This window comes from Symphodus melops (assembly GCF_947650265.1).
Source record: "Symphodus melops genome assembly, chromosome: 16".
Taxonomy (NCBI): Eukaryota; Metazoa; Chordata; class Actinopteri; order Labriformes; family Labridae; genus Symphodus; species Symphodus melops.
The window spans coordinates 8,384,700-8,408,465 of record NC_136706.1 but is presented as its reverse complement, the minus strand read 5'-3'; the positions used below and the strand labels follow the sequence as shown (position 1 = coordinate 8,408,465).

The following is a 23,766-nucleotide window of genomic DNA, read 5'->3' as shown; positions in this document are numbered from 1 at the left end:
TATTTTGGATCATCATCATTATTACCACATATTGATAAAAATAAATATTCATAGAATTTAGAGTATAGTTTATGTTCCTACAAAACATTTAGTGCAATCACTTTCTGATAAAGCACTCTTTATAAAGTTACTAATGATTTATCAATGGTTTGAAATAGTTGTTAATGTCGGAAATCACACTTCCATCATTTTACGTTTCTCTTAATGGAAAAGGGTAAATTGAGAAGATTGATGTAAGTGCCATTTAGCACAACAAAACTGAAACCAGGGGAAAACAGCTAAGTGCGCAGGAAACTCATTTTGAGAAATAATTTGACAGATATAAAACACACGAATATAAGTTGTTTAACTAAATTTGACACATACATTTGTTAGCATTACATGTGCTGCAACGTGATTAGTTATGCTGAAACTGTTAGCCAATTAGCTTGTGTGAGCTTAACCTTTAAGCCAAGAATGACCACATTTCCATTTCTGTCAGCCTTACCAAATACATCCCAATGGGCTTGTACTAAATCCTAATCTGTTGGATCAGTTACATTACCACTGAAATTAAACATCACAAGCAGCATAAAACTGCACATCATTGACATACAGTAGCCTACAGTCTAAGGAGTCAAATACTTTAGGCCTATTTGGTGGGAAAAAACTTTAAATTCATATTTTAAATACTTGCATTGTCAAAGATATAATTTCATCTTGAAATGTAAACTATAACCATAACGTGTCAATTAACACCATTATTTGGCTTTTGCATTTATTATTTTATATAAATTAAGACTATTTAGTGATAGACAGTTGTTAGGCTATATTTGAAGCTATTTTCATCAGTGCCTAGCCTGGATGTCATCTCAACTGTAAACTTTTAAAAACAGTATCAAATAATTATAGTTGTTTGTTATAACAGATTACAAGTTTGGATTTTGGCCATTTATCAAGTAATTAATTAACTATTTTAAAATGAAGAAGCTGTGTATTGATACTTGATTGGAGTTTACCTTCATGAAGTTGACAAACTGATGAAAGCACCCAACAGTGTCAGTGTCACCAGACCCGTCGCTAGACCTTAGTCTTAGGGGGGCATATAAAATGCATGGAGGGGCACAATTATTATCAGCCAGTACGCATATTTTAATAATCCTATCCTGTATTCGCGCAGCACGCAAACATCACGTTAAACATAACCAACAGCAATATGACCAGGTACACTAATAAATGATTCTGTAGTCATGTATATTTAACTTAATATATCTGAAAAATAATATGACTACAACACTTTCAATGCTTACATTTCAAAGCCTTTTGGTCAGAATAAATCAATGCAAAGAGCAACAAGAAGTATCTTTGCTTTATTTTTGGCAAATAAATGGATCTGTAACAGCTGTGTGAAACATCCTCAATTCAGTTGTCTACCTTTGATTATTGTGCCCACAGCAGGTCACTTCATGTAATGCATGGTTAGTTTTGTTTTTAGACCCTCGTCTTGATCAAACATACAATATATATTACATACAGTATCAACAAAAACAGACAGTGGCTTCTTTTGCACACAAACTTGATATGTTTGTTCCCCCTTTGCTGGAACAAAGGGAAGAACAGGAGAAAAATCGTTTCAAATATTGCACAAAATGGCAAAAGTTGTTTATAAAATTGGCCAAAGTGAGGATAAGCTGATTTGACTCTATAAAAATGTATTTCAAACAAATAAATATCAACTTTTTTTTTTTGTTTAAAATTAAGCACTTGTGACTCATCACACATACAAAACCTTGAAAATAGACTTCACAGAAGGATGAAGAGCAAAGACGGTCTGCTCTTTGGTTTTAACGAGTGGACGGATGCATGATGGGAAGCGATGTCAGCCTGTACAGCAAAGAGAAGGTGGGAGAGAGACCAAACGAACAGAGAAGACAGTAAGTCATAAAACCAGGGGCGAGCTCTTTCTTTCAGCTCTTTCGTCATCAGTGACCTTTCTCCAGTCAATATTACAGTGAAACAACAGATATATACGCGTGTGTCTATAGTGCTCGAGGCCTCTTCGGGGTTATCTGTTGGCTAGCTTGCTCCTCTTCCTGCAGTGCAGAGCGGAAAGACTTGACTTTATCTGAAAGGAGAGACAACATGGGATAGACTTACATACCAAGGCAGAAATCAGTTTACTTAGGCTGTTTACATGCTTAAATACTCTGGGAGGCGGCGGTGGTTCTTTTGAAGTAAATGTGACAGAAAAACGTGGAAGTAGCGGAAGGCGCAGCAGAGTGCGCCATACTACGTTATAATGACAATATTTGCCTTTACTTCAATGCTACTGTATGTGCAGTCCAGCGGAATGATAACATCAACAAAAGAGCGGAGAATGACAGCTTTCTGCTGCAAACACTCTCTGCCCAATCAAAACTATTTCTCGATTTTGTCTGGTGATGAACGTTACCTCTTAGCTCAGTGAGAATGTCGATCTTCTGGTCCAGGATTTGTTCTAGTTGAGTTGCGAATGACTCCACATCATAGTCCACCTCCTCCGTCATTTCCAGAAGAACCTTCTCGTCTTCAAGCCAGCGGATCGACTCCTGTGAAGAAGAAGTTTCACACTTTCAGTGTCAGTTTAACATTAAAATGTTCGTCATTCACTTTTAGACCCTTGGTTTGTTAAAACTCATTTGACTGTTTATTGGCAAAATCAATTCAATGCTTTGTATTGTTATTCAAGTTCTGCTTTGCCACATCTGCACTATGTGTCCCAAGTCAAGATGTATCAACGCTATGAGACCAGTGATGGTATTTGTTGGTAAGTGCATTTATTAATCTAAGTTTTACTGCACCTGAAACACCGCCCTGTGGTCCTCCAGAACCTGCTCCTCCATCTCCACCAGCTGAGAGACTGCCTCATGAAAAGTGAAGAGCTGTGGGGAAACCTCCTCCTCCTACAGAGGCACAAACAGGACCAAGTTATGACTGTGGGACGGGACAGTCTACAGTACATTTTGTCTGCACATAAAATAAAGGCTCTTTCATTTTACCTGATTACAGAAAACAAAACAAGAGTCTGCCTTACGTTTTGTTCACAGAGCAACTTCAGGTCGTCCCTCTGAGGAGAACTTCCGACACCCCACTGAGCCTCCAGCACCTCCAGCTGGTCCATGTGTCCTCCCTGACGGATGTCCATTGCTGCTGTAGGGTCCACAGTCAGCTCCTTCACCCTGGAAACACATGAATGCTTCTTTAAAATTAGCCAATACTGCTAGTCACTTTACACTCAAATATAGGCCAGTATTATTGGCTGACAGATTAATTAGTCGGGCTCTTTAAGAAAGAAAAGAAGAAAAGAAGAAGCACTCAATCATTTTCACAAACAGCTGCAGAAACTATTTTCAGCAGCGGATCAATCAACACCTGTTGCTCTGAGTATAAAGCAGCAGTAACAATAAGGGAATATATATCTTACTATTGACTCACAAATGGCTGACCTTTAAATTAAAATGTATGTGATTTATTGGTCATGGATAATACTTTATAAGACTAAACGGTGACAAGAAGCAACAAAAAAGCCTATTAATGGTTCACGGGTGGGATGTTAAATGGGACAGGATTATCAGTGGGGTCAGCTACGATGAGGTCTAAGAACAGGCATAATATAAAGTGATCATACTCAAAAGTGGGAGAGAGCTCAGAGCGACCCCCTCCACCCCCGCTCTGAGAGAAGGGAATGTCTGAGGGACTGATCCCAAACTCCTTTACTCTGGAAACATGGCGGCAAGAGACATGGAAGAACACAAACCACAGAGGAGGAAGAAGAAGAGACAGGAGAGGATCGTTACAATGTGCCAAAGATTCCATATAGGTTTAAAGTGAGCGAGCATGCCAGGAGAAAGGAGACAGAGCCTGGAAGGTAAACAAGATTCACTGAGATGAACTCAAAGACTTGGAGATGTAAAGTTAGAGAAAACTGATACTTTCCATTTCTAGAAAAACAAAAGCACTACTTCATGTTTTACATTCACAACACATCAAATAGAAAGAAGCCCTATAAGAAAAGTCTGGAGGAATATTTAAAGCTAAAGAAGATTTTTTTGGCAACAATCTTTCTTAGTCCCTCATTTGTTTTGTGTCTGATCAACCGATCCGTTTTTTGTTTTCTTTTTTAATCTCATTTCGGAATCATTTGTTTTACCTGTTGGCATATCTCAGCGTGTTCAGGGTGTTTTCACATGAAGCCATGCCAGGAGAGATTGTTGCAATCTGTGTGGAGAGACGGGTGAGTTAGATTCACTTCACAGCAGTAATATACAGACCGCGGTGTTGATGTCTTACCATGCAAGTTCTGGAGTTTTCTCCGATGAACGAGTCCCTCAGCACCTGGGTTAACTTGCTGGCTCTAAATGGTGTGTGAGGTTTGTTTCTGCCGAGGGCTCGAATACACTCCTGTGTGAAGACAGGGACTCATGTTTGTTACTTTTTTAACATAAAGAAAAACACACAGTTTTTTGTTTTGGACTGTTTTGGTAAGGAAAAAAAAAAAAAAAAAAGCAACTTGAACATTTCTTAAACTTTTGAAGCAGTTTGTTTCAGGAGAAGTGGCTGCAGATGTGTCTGCATCGACCTCCAGTCTACTGCAGTGACACACACAGTATTACCATCATGGCGTGCACTGAGCCTACAGGTAAACAATCACATGAGTGCTTTCAAACTTAACACCAATCCTCTCTGTTGTCTTTACTGTAAAATGGTGCTGTTGCTTCCAATCAGCATGGAAGAACTGTTCGTCACAGTAATGTCGACAATGCACAGGATCTTTTAAGTAGTGAGGGAGAGACCTTCAGTGCCAGCAGACTTTTGTTGATCTCAGCTCCTTCTAGGCGAGTCTGACGGTCAGCGCTAGACGTGTCCGCTCCTCTCTCGTTCCCCGCGAGGTCGATGAGGGAGAACTTTCCGTGCATCTTCCCCCGTCGACGCAGGATGATCTGGAAGACGGCGTGGCTCCGAGAAGAGTGAGCGTTCGCTGAGGTCTGACCAGAAGTCCTGGAGAAAAAAAACCCCCCATAAAGCTTCATTCTGAAAACCAGTGCAAACTTCTCTAAAAATTCCTTGCTTTGGTCTACATTCAAACTGTTGGCCTTTCTGCTAATTTACTTAAACTAATGAGTCATTGTATTTAATGATGCAATGCTCTTTACATTTCTATTTCGTCACTTTTCAGGAGCAAATATTTGACGTTTTACTTCACTAAATAAGAAGAACCGGTTTACTAAAAGCTTTAAATCGGTAAAGTATTTATCATCCCTCCCAACATTATTTGAAACACAATACTTGGATATTTGAGATTACCTGCAGCTGTTGCCCACTTCAATGAGTTTAAGGACATCCTCCGTGCATTTCACCTCCCTCTCCTGCAGCCCGACAACCTGAACCTGCTGCTTCCCATCCTCCAGCACCCGTAACTTGGCTTTGCGGTTAAGAAGGTCAAACACCTTCAAATACAAACGCAACATGGCTCAGTGTGGTGAACCTTACCTTCTTCATTCTGTACATCCATGCCCCAATTCATACATTCAAAGAATAGAGGTGCAGCTCATGTAATTCTGCACCAGGACACAGGTCAACAGTAAGGCCGGATGTTCCTGTGTTCTGGTTCGTTGTAAAGCTGAACGCAGCAATCAGAATGTGATCGTTACACATTCTGACCACTAGAGGGAAATCAACATGCCAATAAACTTTTGGCATGACCAAAAAAAGATGTTCTTGCTATATAAGAGTAAATAACATTAGGAGTACATGTAGCTTTCTATTATTATATTTCCATGGTTCAAAGTAGTATTAAACAACAGACATTAGAAATAGAAAAATAGTAGTCATTCATTTCTATTTAGATATTGAATATTTCAGTTTATATAAGAAAATGTATGTACATGATATAATAGTAAATATACATGTAAAACCTCATGTGATTCTATTTACTCTGATGTCAACTTTGGCACACTAAAAGAAACTTGCCTTTCCACTGTAAATCTCAAAAAATGTGGCAAAGATTTGGAGATCCAGCTTCTTGTAAACCGGCTTCTTTATCATGAGAAAAACATCTCTGGCTGCACAAAAACAGAAAAACAGAATTGTATTTAATAAAGAAGAGTAAAAAAAAAAAGGTGTGAATTTTGCGTATCATCAGACAAACTAACCAGACAGTGCGTAGATCCCTTTAGAGCAGTCCTGGTTCTTCCCAGAGAAGTCCCCTCCCATCGTCTGAGTGGAGAAATGAGTTACGACGAGAAGAGAGGAAAGAAATCTTTTGATTCAAAGTCTAAAGCACTCACATGTGTTTTTCCACTTCCAGTTTGTCCGTATGCGAAGCAGGTCGCCATTCCCCGCTCAAAAATGGTCTCAACCAGCGGCTGAGCAGTGAACCTACAAGAAGTAAAGTCTGTTAGGAGTCTGTTAGGAGAAATATACTGAAGTGTTCAATATTAAAATCATGAGTCAATGATTATGGAATATATAATCTCATCAAAACCTCTTCAATATATACATGTAGCATCATTTAAGTAAAATAAACTATAGGATATAACACTTCTGTTCTTTATCTGTATGATGACACTGTAAGAGTTCATGTTGGTTTGGTTGTCAGCTCTGTGACTGAGTGGTGAACAGTCCAGGGTGTACGCGGCCTCTCGCCCAATGACAGCTGAGATCTTCTCCAGGATGGATGGATGGTTTATTCGACATAGCACTGGGAGTGCTGTTCCTGGGCTTTACTTAAATATTGGACACATTTTTGCTTCATATTTGGTTCCGTTGGTCAAACAAATTACCTGTAAACCATTTCATTGGTTGAGTTCTCATCAAAGGCGTAGTCGAAGCGGAACGTTTGGTTCTCCAGGTAGCGTGTCAAGTCGACTTTTTGTTTGGGCTCATGAACCATCACGACGTCCTTACTGGGAATGGTGATCACATCCAAATCCTTCACTGACAACTCTGAAGAGGTGAGAAAAAAAACCCCCTCTTCTTTCTATTTCATGTTTGTTTGTACGTTTATACCACAAAGAGTGACTGACGCTGAATGTTCACAGGAGGTAATACACTATCACACTCTCTGCTTCTCTGTAGGTAGAAGATGTTACGGCAGACAGAGAGCAGCATCACCCACTAGGTGGAGGTAAATATACAGAGATTTAGCAAATGTCAACATTCTTTATGACAGTGTGACAACAGACACAAATCAGGCGGGCAAATCTGTCAGCGTATGATAGGACTTACCTTTTTTATTAAGGGGGCGTGCACGCACACACACACATATCCTGTGCTCCTCAATCTGAAAGATCAACACATTATAGTGAAGGCGATGTTTTATTTATAGCTATTTCTTAGGACATTGGAAAGAGCTATCATTTACACTTTAACACTTAAACTGTACATAAAAGTTCTCTCCATGATTTCCCTTCAATTGACCGCCAGGATGGGAAAATTCTCTCCTCCAACAGTGTCATGAATTCTCTGCACCAGCTTCTACAAGCTCTTTATTTTACACACACACGGCAAAACAAATATTTTCTTTAGCTGCTCATGGTGTTTTTGTGCATTATTTATACACACATCCTTAAAATTCAACCTGACACACGGGGCTTATTTAGAAACGGGGAGAAAATAGCTCAGAGCGTTTTACAATGTTTGGCTGCACAGCAGGCATTAGAATGAACTGGTGGGTTTTTTTAAGGAGCTATATCTCAGAGCTCACCCTCTGAAGTGATGTTACAGCTTGATTTAGTCGATGATATTAGCAGCCACAACAGATTAACAACGCTGTGTCCTTCCTGCTTTATGTAGTTTTCTAAAGGAGTCTCATGCATTCAGCATTTTTAAATAACATACAAGTCACAACTTCTCCAATATGTAGAAATCAAAAGTTCCTAAAGCTTTACTGAATAATGTGAACCAGCCCTTTAGATTAGACCTTTGGATGTATTATTAAGAGATGCGTGGCAGCTGAAAGAACTAAAGACTGGATCTCTAAACCGAGCTTACCAGATCGTTACTGGTGAGAGGCCGATAGTCCAGACTGGCTCTGAAGTCTCTGATCATACACATGATTTCATAATTTGGTAATTGAACATCCACCTCCTGAAAAGCATAAAAAAATGAACCTGATTAGAAGAAATGGACTTCCAAACAGTCAAAACTAGATGTGCATTGTGTATCTTTCAAATATCCATAAAGTCACAGCAGACGGGAACACCTGCACTCGCTGTACACGAAATAGAAAAAGAAAGGTTTTAAATGGTGCAGCTTCAGTTCTGCAGAAGAGCAGAACCTGAAAGGAGGCCTAACACCTGAGGCCACTTTAAAACACACTTTCACGATTATTGACCAGAAGTTGAACAAGGCTCAACTGGAAGCACTGTCTCTTTTATGCAACAACAATGTACAAAGACACATGAAAAGAAACAATCAGACTTGTTTAACGTCACACACTTTGCAATCTTATTACTGCTTGTCACTATCTTTATATTCAAGTTATGAATTGACGCTATACAAATAAAGATTGATTGATTGATTGATTGAATACCAGATTTATTCTTCTGGACCTGATCGGAAAGTTATCTGAGAACATCATGAGCAGGATTTTAAGAAAATGCAAACACTTTAAAGCTCATCACGGCTCAATGTGCAACAGAGACAGTAGTAATTCACTATCAGTGAACATTGTGTGTGTGTGTGTGTGTGTGTGTGTGTGTGTGTGTGTGTGTGTGTGTGTGTGTGTGTGTGTGTGTGTGTTGTCGCTCCTCACTTGTGCCCTCTTCTCTCGGAGCTCTTGTTGCTGAAGTCGCCTCTTCTCTCGTTTCTCCTGCAGTTTCTCCACTTCCTTCACACAGTTTGATTTCCGACGTGCTAGAAAAATAGAAAGAGAAGAAAGCGAATAAATCAGGAAAGAAAAACTGTGTGACAAGGGTTTGTCACCGAGAAAAAAAAGAAATCAGGTTTTGGATTGACAGACGCTGTTTGTTGGCACGATCAATTCAAGGTTCGTTTGGATCTTTTTTAATTGTTGCATTATGTCGACAATAAAACCATAGAAGATATTTATATGAAGTGACCCTGCAGCGTTTAGCACATGTCATGTTTTTCAGAAACACATCTGAAAGCCTGGTCTTATGTACACAGTAAAGCAAATGACTGATCACTTCCATGTCCAGCTGAGAAAGTAAAACAAGGGAAGTCCAGAAGCAGAGCCAGGGAACGACTGTGAAAGAGCCTTTGAGGCCTCACACTCACAGCTGTGTGGGAACATGACATCAGTGCTGCTGTCCTCCACCAGACAATAACAACACACACACACACACACACGCACTGTGAAAACTACCTCCAAGAGTATTGAACTCTGAAATCTGTACACTGGAATGACCTCTGACATGCATGAATCTGGTTAAAGAGTAAGTGTTACCATTCTGCTGCTGGGCCAGGGTCTGGTTAAGTGCAGCAGACTGGGCAGGGATTGCCGGAGGGGGGGGCTCTACAGGCTGGCTGTGTTGACTGGGACGAGCCCGGGTGGTTCCCACTGCTGCAGCTGAGAAAAACACAGACCAAGATATGAATCCATGGGTGCTGCTCATGTAACAGAATAAATAATACTACTGATATCCATGCCTCATAACTTTATCCCAAAGTTTAAATCCACTCAATCAGCACCATTTGGTCTCTTTCATGGCATTTGTTTCGATGCCTCACTCTGGGATGGATGTCATAGTGAGACATCTCCCTCATACTACTCGGAGAACCTGGGTTACAAAAGTAACCTAAGGCTTTGTAAACATGTCTTGGCTCCAGCTTTAAATCGAACTGTTATCCTTAATCTTAAACTTTACATTTGCCTCATGTCATTGGCAAAAATGTCAAGATCCTGGCTTGAACTAAACATACCTCTATTCTCCCGTGGAGCATTCTCAGGTTTTGGTATAGCTGTAATCCGTTTGGTCTGAAAAAAGGAAAAAACAAAAAGAGAAACAGTAAACTAATCATAAAGTGTACAGAGCTGAAAGCTGACTAACTTTTTAGAGCAAGGAACATTTGATTCAGCCGAATGAAAGTCTATAATAATCACATTTGCAATGATCAATTTTACTCTCAGCTAAAATGTAAAACAAGACCTGTTTCAGACAACTTTTATGAGTTAATACATGTTAAATCAAACCATGATTCAGTTTGAGAAAACGCTGGGAACAATAATTACAAAGCACAGATACAAATCTGTGAATTTCACAGGTCCTTTTTTTCCCTTGAGGCATCTCTCAAAATGACTTACACTTTAGATCCTAAGGCACAAAACAGGTCCCTCTCATACAATACAATAATTTTTTTAATAACTTTTACCACATCAAAGCTTTTCAAAAACTTCAGACATAACCATAGATGTGATTGTTTATATCATTTTAATATATTATGGGTTTTTTTTCCTTTTTGAGATAAGAACCCCTGAAAAGCCAACATATGCTATACATACATATGTATATGTATATATACATCCATACACACACAGTGTGTGTGTGTGTGTGTGTGTGTGTGTGTGTGTGTGTGTGTGTGTGTGTGTGTGTGTGTGTGTGTGTGTGTGCAAAGTGGAATATTTGAGATGATTATTAGAGCCATGTTTGTAAGGTGCCTGATAAAGTCAAAACAGACAGAGCAGAGACTTATTCATTTAGGAGAACAAACAGCCTCTTGTTTTGTTTTACAGCAGAAAATAACATACGGTAACTTAAATGAGAAAATACAAATGAAAAACTGATGGCACACCTTTGGGAGTTTGCTGGTTTTGGTGACACCGGAGGGAGGAAGAGGAGCCTCTGGACTTTGTGGAATCTCTTCATCAGGAACAACGTCTGGATTGAGAGCAAAAACGCTCTCCAGATCGATCTGAGGCCAAAACAAGACAGAGATGATCATCATCCCTATTTTTAACAACTCCTTTGTTTAATCGCGTCATCTCGATGGAGTTAAGATCTTGCTTTGTGGGAAACTTGAAAACACAGAGAGTGGAAGTGACACCAGAGTGTCATTCTTTGGTCTTACAGTTAAACAGCTGATTTCTCAAAACCAACATCCACTTGTGTGAAGGTTTAAATGACGAGAGGAGGAATGCATCTATCCAAATATACAAAGGGCACCTTGGCAGTGCTCAGTAGGTGGACTGGCACCACTCCAGCTACCAAACCAATTTCCAGACTTGGTCTGTACTGGGACTTGAACAGGCAACCTTCCAGTTCTCAACCCAAGTCATCACAGACACTGCTACTCCCGCCCCCAAACATATATATAACTTACTTATTCTTCCTGTATATGTGGCAGTCTTTGCAGTGTTTTTTCAAGATCATTGTCATGTATCTTGGAGCAATGAGAATATAATGCAGAAAATCAGCAGCAGAAACAGCATGTGGCCATTACCTCTTTCCCTTTTGTGTCCCCATTCTCGATCCACTCCACTGTCACGCTGTCATTGTCCTCGTGCAGGGATGTGACCATGGCCTGGTGTATCCGTCCTGCAGAAAGAGAACGTCAAACAGACGCACGGCCTGCTCAAGTGCTTGCTCAAAGAGTTGTAGCAGTTATGCGGGCTGCTTTAAATCATAGAGACAGGCAGTAATACATCTAATGAGCCGCTAACTGAATGCATCTCCAACTGAGGTGACTATTTCCAGATCATTTCCCACAGCAAAAAGCTTTAAAACAAGATGCCAAGATTTCTGCACTTAAGGAATTAAATAAGGATACTGGATGCTAATGGGTGTGGCTCATGATGGATGATGATAATACTTTCCACTGTGTCACACAAAACTTTGCACACATGCATTAGCTGGCTGTAATTTCACACTAAGCAGCCAATCAGTCTTATCAAAATTGTTATCCATGCATGATGAGAAACGCTGGGGGGTTTTTTTGGGTCAGATATGAGGTGGAGGCAGTAAGAGGGGAGAGGCCCCATACATGCAGAACATCCTCCAGCCCCATGAATCACAATCTGAATGATGCAGTACGGAGATAGAGATGGAGCTTAGAGCAGCACCGACTGGAGCCATGATTCAGATGAGAAAGGGCGATGCAAGGGGCAGCTGTCCTTTTTTTTTTTTTCTTTTAGCCGGACACATGCACAGGTGGACGGACCCGCCCGATCGCCTGCTTCCCCTCTGCAAGGCTGGCTCGGTGTGTGTCTACATGACTGACAGCATTACTAATAACACAATCATTGGTTTGTTTTAATGTGCTTACACTTCACTCGAAGGGTTTTTTCGATTTTGCACGACATCCCGTTTAAAACGATAATGTGGCCGGCTAGCTTGCTACTGCAGTGATGGAGAGCGGTGTGTGTGTGTGTCGGTCGGTGTGTGTGTGTGTGTGTGTGTGTGCAGCACTGTCTGTGTTTGTGAGTGAGTGTGTTTGCAGCTAGCCACGTACCGTCGCTCCGTTTTATCTCCACGTAAATTCCCACGAAGATCTTCCCGAAAATACCGGCCATCTCTCCTCCTCGTGCGGTGCTTCTGGTGTGTGCGCGCGAGCCTGTATCTTGTATGGAAGTTGTCCGTGTGCTGCAGAAACTGAGGTCACTGACGGAGAAGCAGGAGGAGAGGAAAGCTGGTAGGTGCGCATGCGCGGGTGGTGTCACCCTGGAACAGTTTAAGGAGCATCTTGTGGTGGAAAATAAAAAAGGGAAAGCTAATCATTTATAATTAAAATATTCCAAAGGTATGGCACAACTTTAGCATGTCGATCATAACCATGAGTTAGACCTTGTGAAAAAAAAACATAGTCAACAGTATAAACAATTATAAGAGATTAAGTGGAAAATATGAGATAAAAGATACAAAATTGCAATTATGACATTAAAAAGTCATGATTGTGATGTAAAACCTATTAATTATTATGAAGGACCTAAGAAAATAGATCCAATTCATCCTAAATCACTGCATTCCCTCTCTGCCTACAAATAGTGCATAAGTAAGTTGACTATTTCATGTCAACATTACACACTTCTTTAAACTGTTTTAGGTCATTCTTATGTTTACTTATCAATCAAAAGTATTCAACACTTTTACCAAGAGAAAGGGGTGATTTAAGAAACCCAGTTTACAAGAGCTGTTTCTCAAAATGTTCTGGATTTGGATTTGATGAAAAAAAAAACTATTCTATTGTTACGTCTTAAATTCTCAATGATACATTTTTGTCTTGTTGTGCCACAGACTCTAATGTTTCATTTTTACATACTGTATGAATTCAAAGATATAGATAAAGATATAGTGAAAACAAAGACTTGAGTTAAAGATATTAGATCAACAAATTAGAACTGGTGTAGAGAAGAAATGTTGGATGATATTTGTGATTTTCCTCGTTTAACACAGGGTGGCAGCAGAGGCCTGTTACAGGATCAGCAGATACACACTGTGTGATTGAATCACAGAAACAGTGAACTGGTTGGTGTGTTTTGAAGTATTTTGGGTCACTTCTGTCAACTTGGTCATCCTGAAGTAACACGTACAAGAAAAACACATGGCCTCTGGTTGCTGAGTGGTTAGTGCATGGGCCCCATGTACGCATGCTGTAATCCTCCAAGCGGGCTGTATGCTCGAATCTCATTGCCCAATCTCTAAATAAAATGGGTTTTTTTTTATCTATGACAAAGTTTTCATTTTAGAGCAACATTGATGTTGTAATGGTTTAGAGTTAGAGAAAGCTTAGACGTTTACTTAACTTTTAACAGTTTTAAGACAGCAAGTTTCGATGAGTGTCATATCATCTCAGTGAATTTAAAAACAATTCTGTCTGATCATTTCTTTTGCTGGTTGTTGGTACCATTTCAAGAGCCAACTGTGTGGAGAAAAATCCAAAGTAAAATACAGAATGTCACCACCCTTCTCCTTTAAAATGCCAACATTTATGATGTAATAATCAAGGCTTCTTTACTGCACCAATATACCAGAATAAAAGAAAATCTTCAAACAAACTGAAAGGACGGCCGTTGAGATTATTTAAATCCACTCACAGTGGTTGATTTAAACATGTTTCAGGCAGCTCAACCTTAAAACCCAATCTCAGTCTCTCCCAAAGCCTGCCCACAGCTGTACCCATTGCCCCCCACGTGTACGAACCATCTGAGACAACTGGAAATGCATTATTCACACATTAGCCTTTTTTTCACTGTTATGAACACAAATTTTCTCTCTTTCCCAACACACACTGAGGAACACAAACACTGACGCATCCTCTCGTTACCCATCATTCCATCCTGTCCCCAAGGTGTCGGCCATCACTGTCTCTCGTAGGCGTTTCCCCAGCAACCACAGCCTCCCCTGCCAGATTACAGAGAGCACTTTTTTCTGTTTGCTTTGCTTTCTGGAGGATTAATGACCATACATATTAGTAAACTCATGTAGGTGTGTCGTAATGATAAAAGACAGAACACAATGAATTACAAGGATGCAAAGTCCTTTCATTTAACAATCTCAGGAAACATGAACCTGAGTTAATTTGGCAGCAAATCCAGACTGAATCCAGACCAGCTCTGCATGCATGCATGCATGCATATTTTTGGAGATCATTCGCATTATTTTACATACCAATACTCCATGTAGAGCAGCTAGTGCAAAGGATCTATTTTGCAATCATGGATAATTCATGATCTGCTCAGACACTGCATATGAAAATCCTTTGAAGGCGATTTGGGACTGGGGGAAAATTCCCCTTTCTTCCGCTTGCCTTCACTTTGTAAAGACCATGTTTCTTCTGTTTTAGTGCCTGAGAATTCACACAGTGAGGTAATGTTGCTTTCTATCAGGTGGCATGACTCACCTGTGGTATAAAAGGTATTATCAGGCTCATGTATCTTTGTTTCTCACAGGTGTATTGATATTTGAAGTATTGATTGCTTATATCGTAGATCTATACCATAAGAAGAAACATGTCACTTCTGATCCCTTTGTTCCTACATTTGAAAATCTTGACCAGTTTCAAATGTGAAATATTGAAACTTCCTTCAAAAGCAGTCAAACACTAACAGATTGAAGTGTCACTTTATTGTGTAATTGTGTTATATTCTTCTTTATTTGAGATTATGCAATGTTATGTGTTTATATTATGTAGCCTATTAATGTAGAAAGATAGCCAATTTATTTTTAGAATTCCAAGTCACGTCACAGTGGCTAAAAGCTAACTGACTTGACCTGTTTGACAATACAGTATAGGTAAACGTTAGCTCAACTAACAGCTCCAAACAACTCTTGGACAATCACAGATTTTTACCTCTGATTTATTCAGTGGGTACAGTTTTGAATCATTTTTCAGTCTGATGACAAACAGCCTCTAGTGAAACTTTGTGAGCGATGAACAATGCATGATTCTTGACCTATATCATGAACAAACAAGCTAGCAACAGCCCCATTCTGACTTGACTTTGTACACTGAAGGGTATTGTTGATTAAATTGGAATACCTCTTGTCTGGACCTGCAATGTCAGCTTTAGTGCATTGTTGACTCTCATCTGACCTGTGCAAACACGTTATCCATAGTGCATGTGTGCATAAAATACCTGCAATTCCACTGCTAATTATTAATCACAGTCAACTATAAAGAAGCCGGCCTAAGAGGTCTGAGAGGACAAAGGAGGCAATCGAATTTGCGCCCATTTTACTGATTTCATTTCCACGGTGGAGGCCTCAGTCCTTAATGGTTTCTGGCAACGATGGGGCCCTTAGTCCTGTTCACTGGAGCTGCAACATCCCCCTAGGGTTTCATTGGCAGGGAGAGCTATCGTTTCTCCTCCCTTGATTTCATTGAATGAAAAAAAAAGAAGTTACACTTGTCGTTAACCTCATGTGCTGTGCTTTTATGCATTAGAATAATCCAGGCTGTTTGACTGAGCTAAACAATGTCCTTGTGTAACTGTGGAGGTCAATCGGATGTGAAATGGGATCATTAAGAATTCATATGAGAGGGGTCTTTATTTAGGCTATACATAAAGAGAAAAGCTGCAGAACACAGAAGTGAAAATCAAGGAACATGCCGGAGACTTTTAATTGGAGGGGCAGAGACGGAAGTGGAAGACAAAGAGAGGCAAGAGGAGGAGAAGGAAGCTGCTGTGGTATTTAAGGGTGAGAGGAGCGGGAGACTTCTCCAGAGATGGAACGCCTTACTTTGAAGTCTGTGTCGGGACTGTGCACCGCACGAACCACCCCCAACCCCGATCCTTCGTCTATCAGGATTTCATTACAGCCGTGTTTGCTCATTATGTTTTCATGGGCTGATTCCATGCGCCTGACTCAAATCTCTGAGCCCAGGAGAGACAAACACCAGGGGAATGAAGAATGAGGCAGAGATGTGGTTTCAGGTCGGCTGTTGACGTGGATTCATGTGTCTGGCATCAAAGATACTGCTTTGAATCCAGTTGATACTCTGACATGTTATTGTGATTCTGTGACTGACAGGTCACAGTGAGTTAGCTTATATGAAGCAAGCTACCTTAAATTCTGTTTTCTTTAACAATCTTGAACCCTTGGCTTCTTTTTTTCATGTCAGACCTCTGCTTTTGAATTAAACAAGTGGGGGGAAAAAAGAAAAGTTATATATTTTAAAGATGCTTAGCAGTCTTTTGTGTACAATTTTGGATTTGGGCTTTTAGGAACATTGTGTTGAGCATAAGAAGATACACAAATGTAAAAAGATACAGGAACATTAGATAATAGACAAGAACCGTCATCAGCACATCACTACAGACAAGTCCTTTATTTTAATTCTTTAACGTTTATTGATAAGGGTACATTTGACCTTTTGGGTTTTCTTGTCATTAAAATGTAAATTGTTGATTAAGTAAATTAGTTTATGGTCTCAATTGGAATTTTAGCTCTACTGAATTGTAGCATGGTATTGATACTGAAAATAATGGTTCTATTATGTGAATTACAGATGACAAAGCAGCATATGCTTTTAGGCATGCCTATTCTGTGATTGCCAATGAGCTACCAAGTTGATCTTAAATAATCTCAGATGTTTCTACAGAAATACTTTTTGTCCACTGTTTACTTTTTAATTTACGTTTTGAGCGAGCCTGTATTTCTCCCTCTCATTCACTGTTTTGACCTGTTCTAATAACCACGGACGTGTGTTTTGGAGGTAAACTAAGACAGCTGATTACTTGTCATTATTTGCTTACTCCTTGGTTCTCTTTGGCTGCCGTAATATGGTCACTTTTTCGTAATAAAAAAAGATGACAACCGTACTTTGAATTATTGAAAATTTAATTATCCGGGCACTTTGAGCCATTCAGTCAGAATTATTATATTAATGGTTCTACTTCCATTTAGATCAAGTTGTTGACAGAAGCTTTTGTACATTTTTGGTTCTTTGTTTTGAAGGCAGCTGAAGAGTCTTTTTCACTTTGGACTGACCCTTACTGTAGTCTATTTCTGTAATGAGATGCATTTGTGTAGTTTGGCACAGGAATCCCTACCAAATCAACAACCAACCAGGCCGACTATAAACTGGGCTAAATGTACTAAAGTCTTTTGTCTCTGACAGCTCTGAAATCTTATCAGTTACTTCTGAGACTTGTCAACACGCTGAAAATTGATGTCTTGTCAGATGATGTTCTCGCTGTTTAAAACATTATTCCATTGATTCCTCTCTGCCAGCCCGTCTGTTATCTCCAACTCGTGTGCGCGCCCTTCCTGTTGCACTTGCATGTCACTTATTTCAATATGGCTGTTTCATGGCCAGATGATAAAGCCATTATCTAGCCTATTCAAAAACTGTCACACGCCAGTGCCGAGCGGGCAACAATTAATTTTCTCCTGTGACAATGCCTCCACCGCTCCTTGAATTGAGATTACATTTCTTTGTCAATTTGTGTTTGAAGATGTATATTTCACAAAATGTGTGTCTGACGTTCAATTGGCACACACATAGCTTTGCTCACAATCCATTTGATTCCCCTCAGTGGGGCCCCTGAGCTGTCAGCTGCAGAGTCAGTGGGACGCTATGGATGGTGACAAACTGCAGCAGATGAAAGATGACTGGGAGTGATTGTGCTGCACTGCTGGCAGATGGGGATTCACCATTATATTAACAATGCTTCACATTTTATATTCTAAATATATGCATGTCATTTTGCTGCTCTTTTAAATACATAAGCTAACTATACTTAGTTTAGACTTAAAATAAACATGTTGACAGATTATGTTTTATTGTAAATTTTATTGAATCTGGGGAAAAAAATCCCATATACCAATAGCCAAATCCAAGCCCCATTACTTTCTTAATATATTGCAGATCTTTATCAGTAATGAGAATTTTAAAATAATCTTGTTGTGTCTCATAAATACTTTCTCAGATGTTTTGTGATTTTCTGCCCATGTTGTTTTTCATAAAATCCCACACCTGCAGCTTGATTTCAGATAACTTTTTGGACTTTTTTTTTTTTTATCCCTACAGTGGCAGAATCTAAAACTGCTCTCTAAATGAACACCTCCCTTTGTTCCCTTGCAATTTAAACCTCAACAAATCTGGGAACAAAGATACTGCTCCAAATATAAGGTCTTATTAGCTCTTTGGTAACAATAAGGAAACAATTATTCTAATCCTTCCTCGAGCAGTTTGTTTGATTACGGCAGTTTTCTCTGCTGGCTTCCAACAGAAAAATACTTTTGACCAACATTTTTATAATTTGTGATCAGCAGTACTTTGAGCTCATGCTGTTGTAGTGATTTTGCAGTGATATGGAGCAATAGATGGGTAATCTTAATTTTTTGCTTTTCCTGCTGTGTACTTATGCTTTGCTCCTTTCCCATAGTCTGCTAGACACAGTTATCCTTAGCTTGACTCAAAGTTTACTTACAAATTTCTGCATATTGATTGTTTATGATTCTTTCACACATTAAAATCTTCAGAGTCTGTATGCCAACAAAGCTGGTGGGGAGAAAACATTTTTCCCTATGAAATATGCATGGTGTATTCAGCACAAAATATGTCACTGCTATCTTACTCCAAACTGCTTTCCATGCTTATTATCAAAAATGCATGTGTTGTTGTGCCTGAGAACTTGTGCTCAGCCAAACTTCAGTTCGATTAGGGGAGAAATCAAAGCACGGATCTTCAGTGAGGAATAATTCATCTGCACTGAGACACATTTGGACTCCCAAAAAACGTAACATGACATCGAATAAAGTAGAAGATATTTCTCTCTTGTACAAGCAGATTCCCTCACCGTGAGGATACACAAAACAGAGCTTCAATAAGTCTTGCCTCTGTGCAGACTGATCCTGGAAAAACACTAATAAATCATTAATAACAACATATCGCTGAGGGAGAAAAAGTTTTTTAAAGAGCTGCATAGAGTAAAAAAAAAACCTTTTTAGTATGATTGATAGATTTAGCTTCAGAGATGCATCGTAATGCTGCAGTCATTATTTCCTTGACAAGAGTAGATTTATAGCATTAAATGTGCTGAAGGCCTCGTCCTCCACCTCTCCGACATCTATTAATCACCCACACCTTGATTAGAGGAGCTTAAATTGCTTTAATTAATAACCATAAACCTCTGGTGATTTTATGCAGCCAGTCATATTTGTTTATAGAATTCTGTGCACTGACACTGAACCAGTCTCTAATGAATGATCAAACTTTGACGTCTTTGCCTCTTTTTTGGGATGTTTAAGTAACCTAATTGGGCAGAACCTCTTCCAAAGAATTTTGATAAAGCATGTTCAGATTCGACAACACACTTTCGCTGATATAGAACCTGCTGCATTTACAGATTCAGACCTTTAGGGGGCACAGTACGCCCCTAAACATGCATGACCTGTGAGTGTTTTTCACCAGCTTCAGCAGTGTGACAATTAAGACTATGTACAGTACCAGACAGGCCTTATGTGTATTGTCCCCTGGTTGTATGCCTCTGCCAACCAGTCAATTTGCAGTTGTGTTGCAGATGTGTGACTTCATTAAGAGATACAAATCAGAGTCAGATTCTTAATGTTCTCACATGCCCATCAAATATAACTAATTATGATAGGATGAAAAAGCTGTAGCCACGATAGAGAGCAAAACTTTGAATACTTTCTAGATCTTATACAATTAAGTGACACTTCACTGTTCTGGACTCAATGTTGGTGTTGAACATCAAAAGTCCATAAAATTAACTTGTGGTGTGAACTATTGTTGCATAGTATTTCCCTTGAAAAACTGTATTCTTCTTCCAACTTTTAGTTTTAACTCTGGCCTGTAAATATATTCATGTTGCTCCTCATCACCTCACTCAGACATTCATTTGGTCTTCTGGCAGCTTTGGCAGCAATCACTGGAATGACCTGGCCTAATGTAGCGAGGAGATCAGTAGAGCACGGTGAAAATCCTCTCACACACACACACACACACACACACACACACACACACACACACACACACACACACACACACACACACACACACACTGAAGTGCATGGAGGCAGAAACATCTGTGACATACCAAACAAAGGATCCAGGAGAGTCCAAACTGGACCATCAGCACTGAACTAATACCAGCACGTTTGTTGGAAGCCATTATTTTGTTTCTTTCTGTGGGGTTAATATGCATGGCCTGCTCACCTCTCAGAGGCAGCTTTGATCTGATGTTAGGTGACTGATGCTGTGAAAGAAGCCTGGGGCAGTGTTCTTGTAAGCATTAAAATGTGTGTTTCATGATGACAGCACTCTTCCAGATGAATGTTGCAAGCAGAGGGTGGGAAAAAGGCAGGATGTGGTGGTAGAAGTCGTTTCAAAGCTTTGAATGTTATCCTGTATGTTGACCCTCAGAGCTCGATTGCTGAAACTGAACTAGACATGTTAAAGCTTGTTAAAAAAAACTTGGATTCCAAAAAACTATTTCCATCAATTTGGCTTCATACATGCAACATAATGACATGCTGCATATATTATGAACACTAAAGGCCCTCAGATTCAGACTGGGTGGTTACAATGGACATGCTATCATGTAGGCAGCATTTGGTGTTGTAGGACCAAATGGACATAACATTGGTGAAGGATGGTTCCCGTTGGACTACCTTGTTGATGTACTGGCTCTTACTGCTCATTGGTCTACATAGTTAGGTAGGGAAGAAAAAGATGCCATGTAGTGGGGTAGGTAGTATCAGCATTTTCACTTTCTCACTATCTTGCATAAACAGAGCCTTGGTCCGTTGAAGGTCACAATGCTATTTGGGTTGCCGTGGCAACTAAGGATTGTGTGGTAAATTATGGAACCTACAGGTATCAGTAGGACATAGGGGCACTAGGGTGAGGGGTTTCTTCACCCAGTGCTTGTCCGTTCATTAAGGCAAAAGTATCTATTGTATTATTATTATCATTATAGAAGTCAGAACAGCAAGATTTTCTACGTTATTGGCATTTCTCATGATAGCTCTGGTACAGTTTGTCAAACTTCCAGCAAGCACTAGGGGTTACATTACAAAACTTAGCCCAAAACAAAATGATGCCTCATGGGATATTTCCTCCAAACGAACATTGAAAAACTTCAACCCTATAAAAAGCGTCTTTAAGAAGATGCAATGTTTCACATTGAAACCCCCCCTCCCCCCAAAAAAACCCTGAAAACATTAGAAATTTCACAGATTGTGTGGCTAAAGCTACGTGTACAGCAAATATAAACATTTATAGTTGTGTAATTTGTATGTTAGCTTCATAAATGTACTGTATATGTATTTTGTGTTACCATATTTAAAGCTTCTTACTTGGTATTGTAGCATTTTCTTTAATCCTTTTATGGCTTATGTAAGATTAAAATACATTAAATTCTTATGCAATTGGAAAATCTCAGGTGAGTATTAGATGTGTGAAAAAATCAAATATAACCATTGGAAAATAGAGGGATACGGTATTATTGTTATATTACCTTATAGTTTGACCCTCTGTAAGGCCTTTCAATATTGAATTAGGGGATCAGAAGTTCTTTAAACAATTCATATCATTGACATTTTGTGTACACAAGGGTTGCACATTGTGCCCCTGCAGAGAAAGCAATCAATGGCCTCAGCATTTCTCTGTGGACCCTCAGTCCTCTGCAGCGCAGGGAGAGTGTTTGCCACACATGGCGCATCCTGTTCCTCTGCCACTCGGGGGATCATTGTGCACACAACTCTGAGGATCCACACAAGGTGAAAAGGTGGTTGAGATGCTGCTTAGTTATCTATTCTGCTCACGCATGGACCAAGGAGGCAGACAGACGAGGCTAGAAGGGGAGGGGAGGAGGGGCACCTCCTTTTCCAGCTAAACCCCTAAATGTCATGGAGGGGGCGGCACATTATTGCCATGGAAACCCAGCCTCAGTAATGTTTGATTTTTAGCAGGGCTCAGATTGCTCTCACCTGCTTTCTATTTTCCAGGTGCAGAATTTTAGAGGTAACCAGGAACAGGTTGTGGGAATACGAGGCAGATGCACGCTTCTGCTTGGATTGTTTTGAAGTCTTTGGTGATACTTTGACTTGGTGAAAAGATATAATCTCTTTAAACAAATTCTACACATGAATAACGAACCTTTACACAAGGGGAAAGATGCCAAGTGTTGAAGCACTCCAGAAGTAGTGTCTATTAATGTTTAAGTGACTGTAGGGAAGAAAGCAGTTTACGAGCAAAGCAAAAGTGTCAGAATGCATTGCCCATAATGTACTTGTCTATGATTTATTTGTACAAAAAGATTCAGGCATCAAGTCAGTTGCTGCTGTCTATCATCTCCTTCTCCATTCTTCCTCTGTCTGTTAAGACTTTGTAGACTTCTCGGACAGATTTGACTGACTTATCTTTCCATGTTGGAAAACCTGCCCTGAAAACATAGAAATACAGCACAATCATTGCTCTCCGAGCTAAATCACCCGTCTGACATACACAAAATAATACACCTGAGTCATGAACAACATCCATATTACTGTATCTAATACTGCTCAGGCCCTGCTGCCTGCAATATGAACCCTTCTGTCTAGACACACATTATCTGCCTGCACCTAAAACACAGGAATCAATACCATCGCAGGGAGTCATAATGGCCCAATTACTGTTTGTAGGTTTGTCAATGCCACATCTCTAAGGATCACTGCTAAAGGCCACACAAACATGCTGAGCCATACAGTTGTGTTTAGTGCGTGTGTGTTGGATAGTGGATTGTATATTCTAGCCTGCTCTGCTGTGACATTTAAGAGAAAATGGTGAATGAGCCGTGTGTTTATATGGCAGTGGTGGGTCTAATATATCAGCAGGACTATCGACAACTCAGTTTGGTGGAACTGAATATTTCTAAAGAAAATTAAGAAAAAAGCATTGAGTTTAAAGGCAAACATCACTTTATGATAAAAGCAACCTGCTGGAGGTCATTGTAAATGTCATAACTGCTGATCTATTAGTGAATGAATGAGAGTCTTTTCATTTTATAAAGTGTCATTCTTTTTTTGTTTGTGGGTAGGTGAACTGCTCTCTTTGTTTTACACTTTCCTGCCTTCCATCCCTGATTGGGCCTTTGTTCGCCACCCCCCACTTTAACCTACTCCTGAAGAATGGCTTCATGTGAACTACATAAATCAACTGCCAGGTACACAGGAAAGCTTACTGTCAGTAGCAGGGAAGAACAAATTGTGAATACAAACAGAAAACAAGAATATTCAGTTAAAAATCATTTTAATTCCCTAAACTGATCATCCTCACACGTCATGTTTTCTGTTGAAGAGTCTAATTACCGCCATTTTTACATTTCTGGATCAGCTATTT

At 39.7% G+C, this 23,766-nt stretch overlaps 1 protein-coding gene across 2 annotated transcripts; it reads right to left on the bottom strand.

Annotated features, from left to right (window-relative positions):
* Positions 1-1,330: 1,330 nt before the first annotated feature.
* On the bottom strand, positions 1,331-12,632 carry LOC306837436 (kinesin-like protein KIF2A). Of its 2 annotated transcripts, XM_079365118.1 has the most exons (21): positions 12,430-12,632; positions 11,422-11,516; positions 10,774-10,893; positions 9,904-9,958; positions 9,428-9,550; positions 8,774-8,874; positions 8,011-8,106; positions 7,246-7,300; positions 6,801-6,963; positions 6,306-6,396; positions 6,171-6,234; positions 5,989-6,080; positions 5,323-5,465; positions 4,812-5,016; positions 4,309-4,419; positions 4,169-4,236; positions 3,647-3,736; positions 3,053-3,197; positions 2,820-2,921; positions 2,432-2,567; positions 1,331-2,104 (listed from the first exon to the last, which is right to left on the bottom strand). In XM_079365118.1, exons 1-21 carry the CDS (start codon positions 12,488-12,490, stop codon positions 2,019-2,021), a joined length of 2,202 nt encoding a protein of 733 aa, XP_079221244.1. In that variant the 5' UTR covers positions 12,491-12,632; the 3' UTR covers positions 1,331-2,018. The 2 variants fall into 2 exon arrangements, with proteins under 2 accessions (XP_079221244.1, XP_079221245.1); XM_079365119.1 differs by lacking the exon at positions 3,647-3,736.
* Between the last annotated feature and the right edge of the window lie 11,134 nt (positions 12,633-23,766).

Bases quoted from the DNA above. Each gene is read 5' to 3' on its own strand.
- LOC306837436 (XM_079365118.1), bottom strand. From the start codon at position 12,490: ATGGCCGGTATTTTCGGGAAGATCTTCGTGGGAATTTACGTGGAGATA. The intron at 6,235-6,305 runs GTGAGTGCTTTA...TTCTCCACTCAG, and splicing joins CTGGAAGTGGAAAAACACAT to ACGATGGGAGGGGACTTCTC. The intron at 5,017-5,322 runs GTAATCTCAAAT...TTTTTTCTCCAG, and splicing joins GAAGTGGGCAACAGCTGCAG to GACTTCTGGTCAGACCTCAG.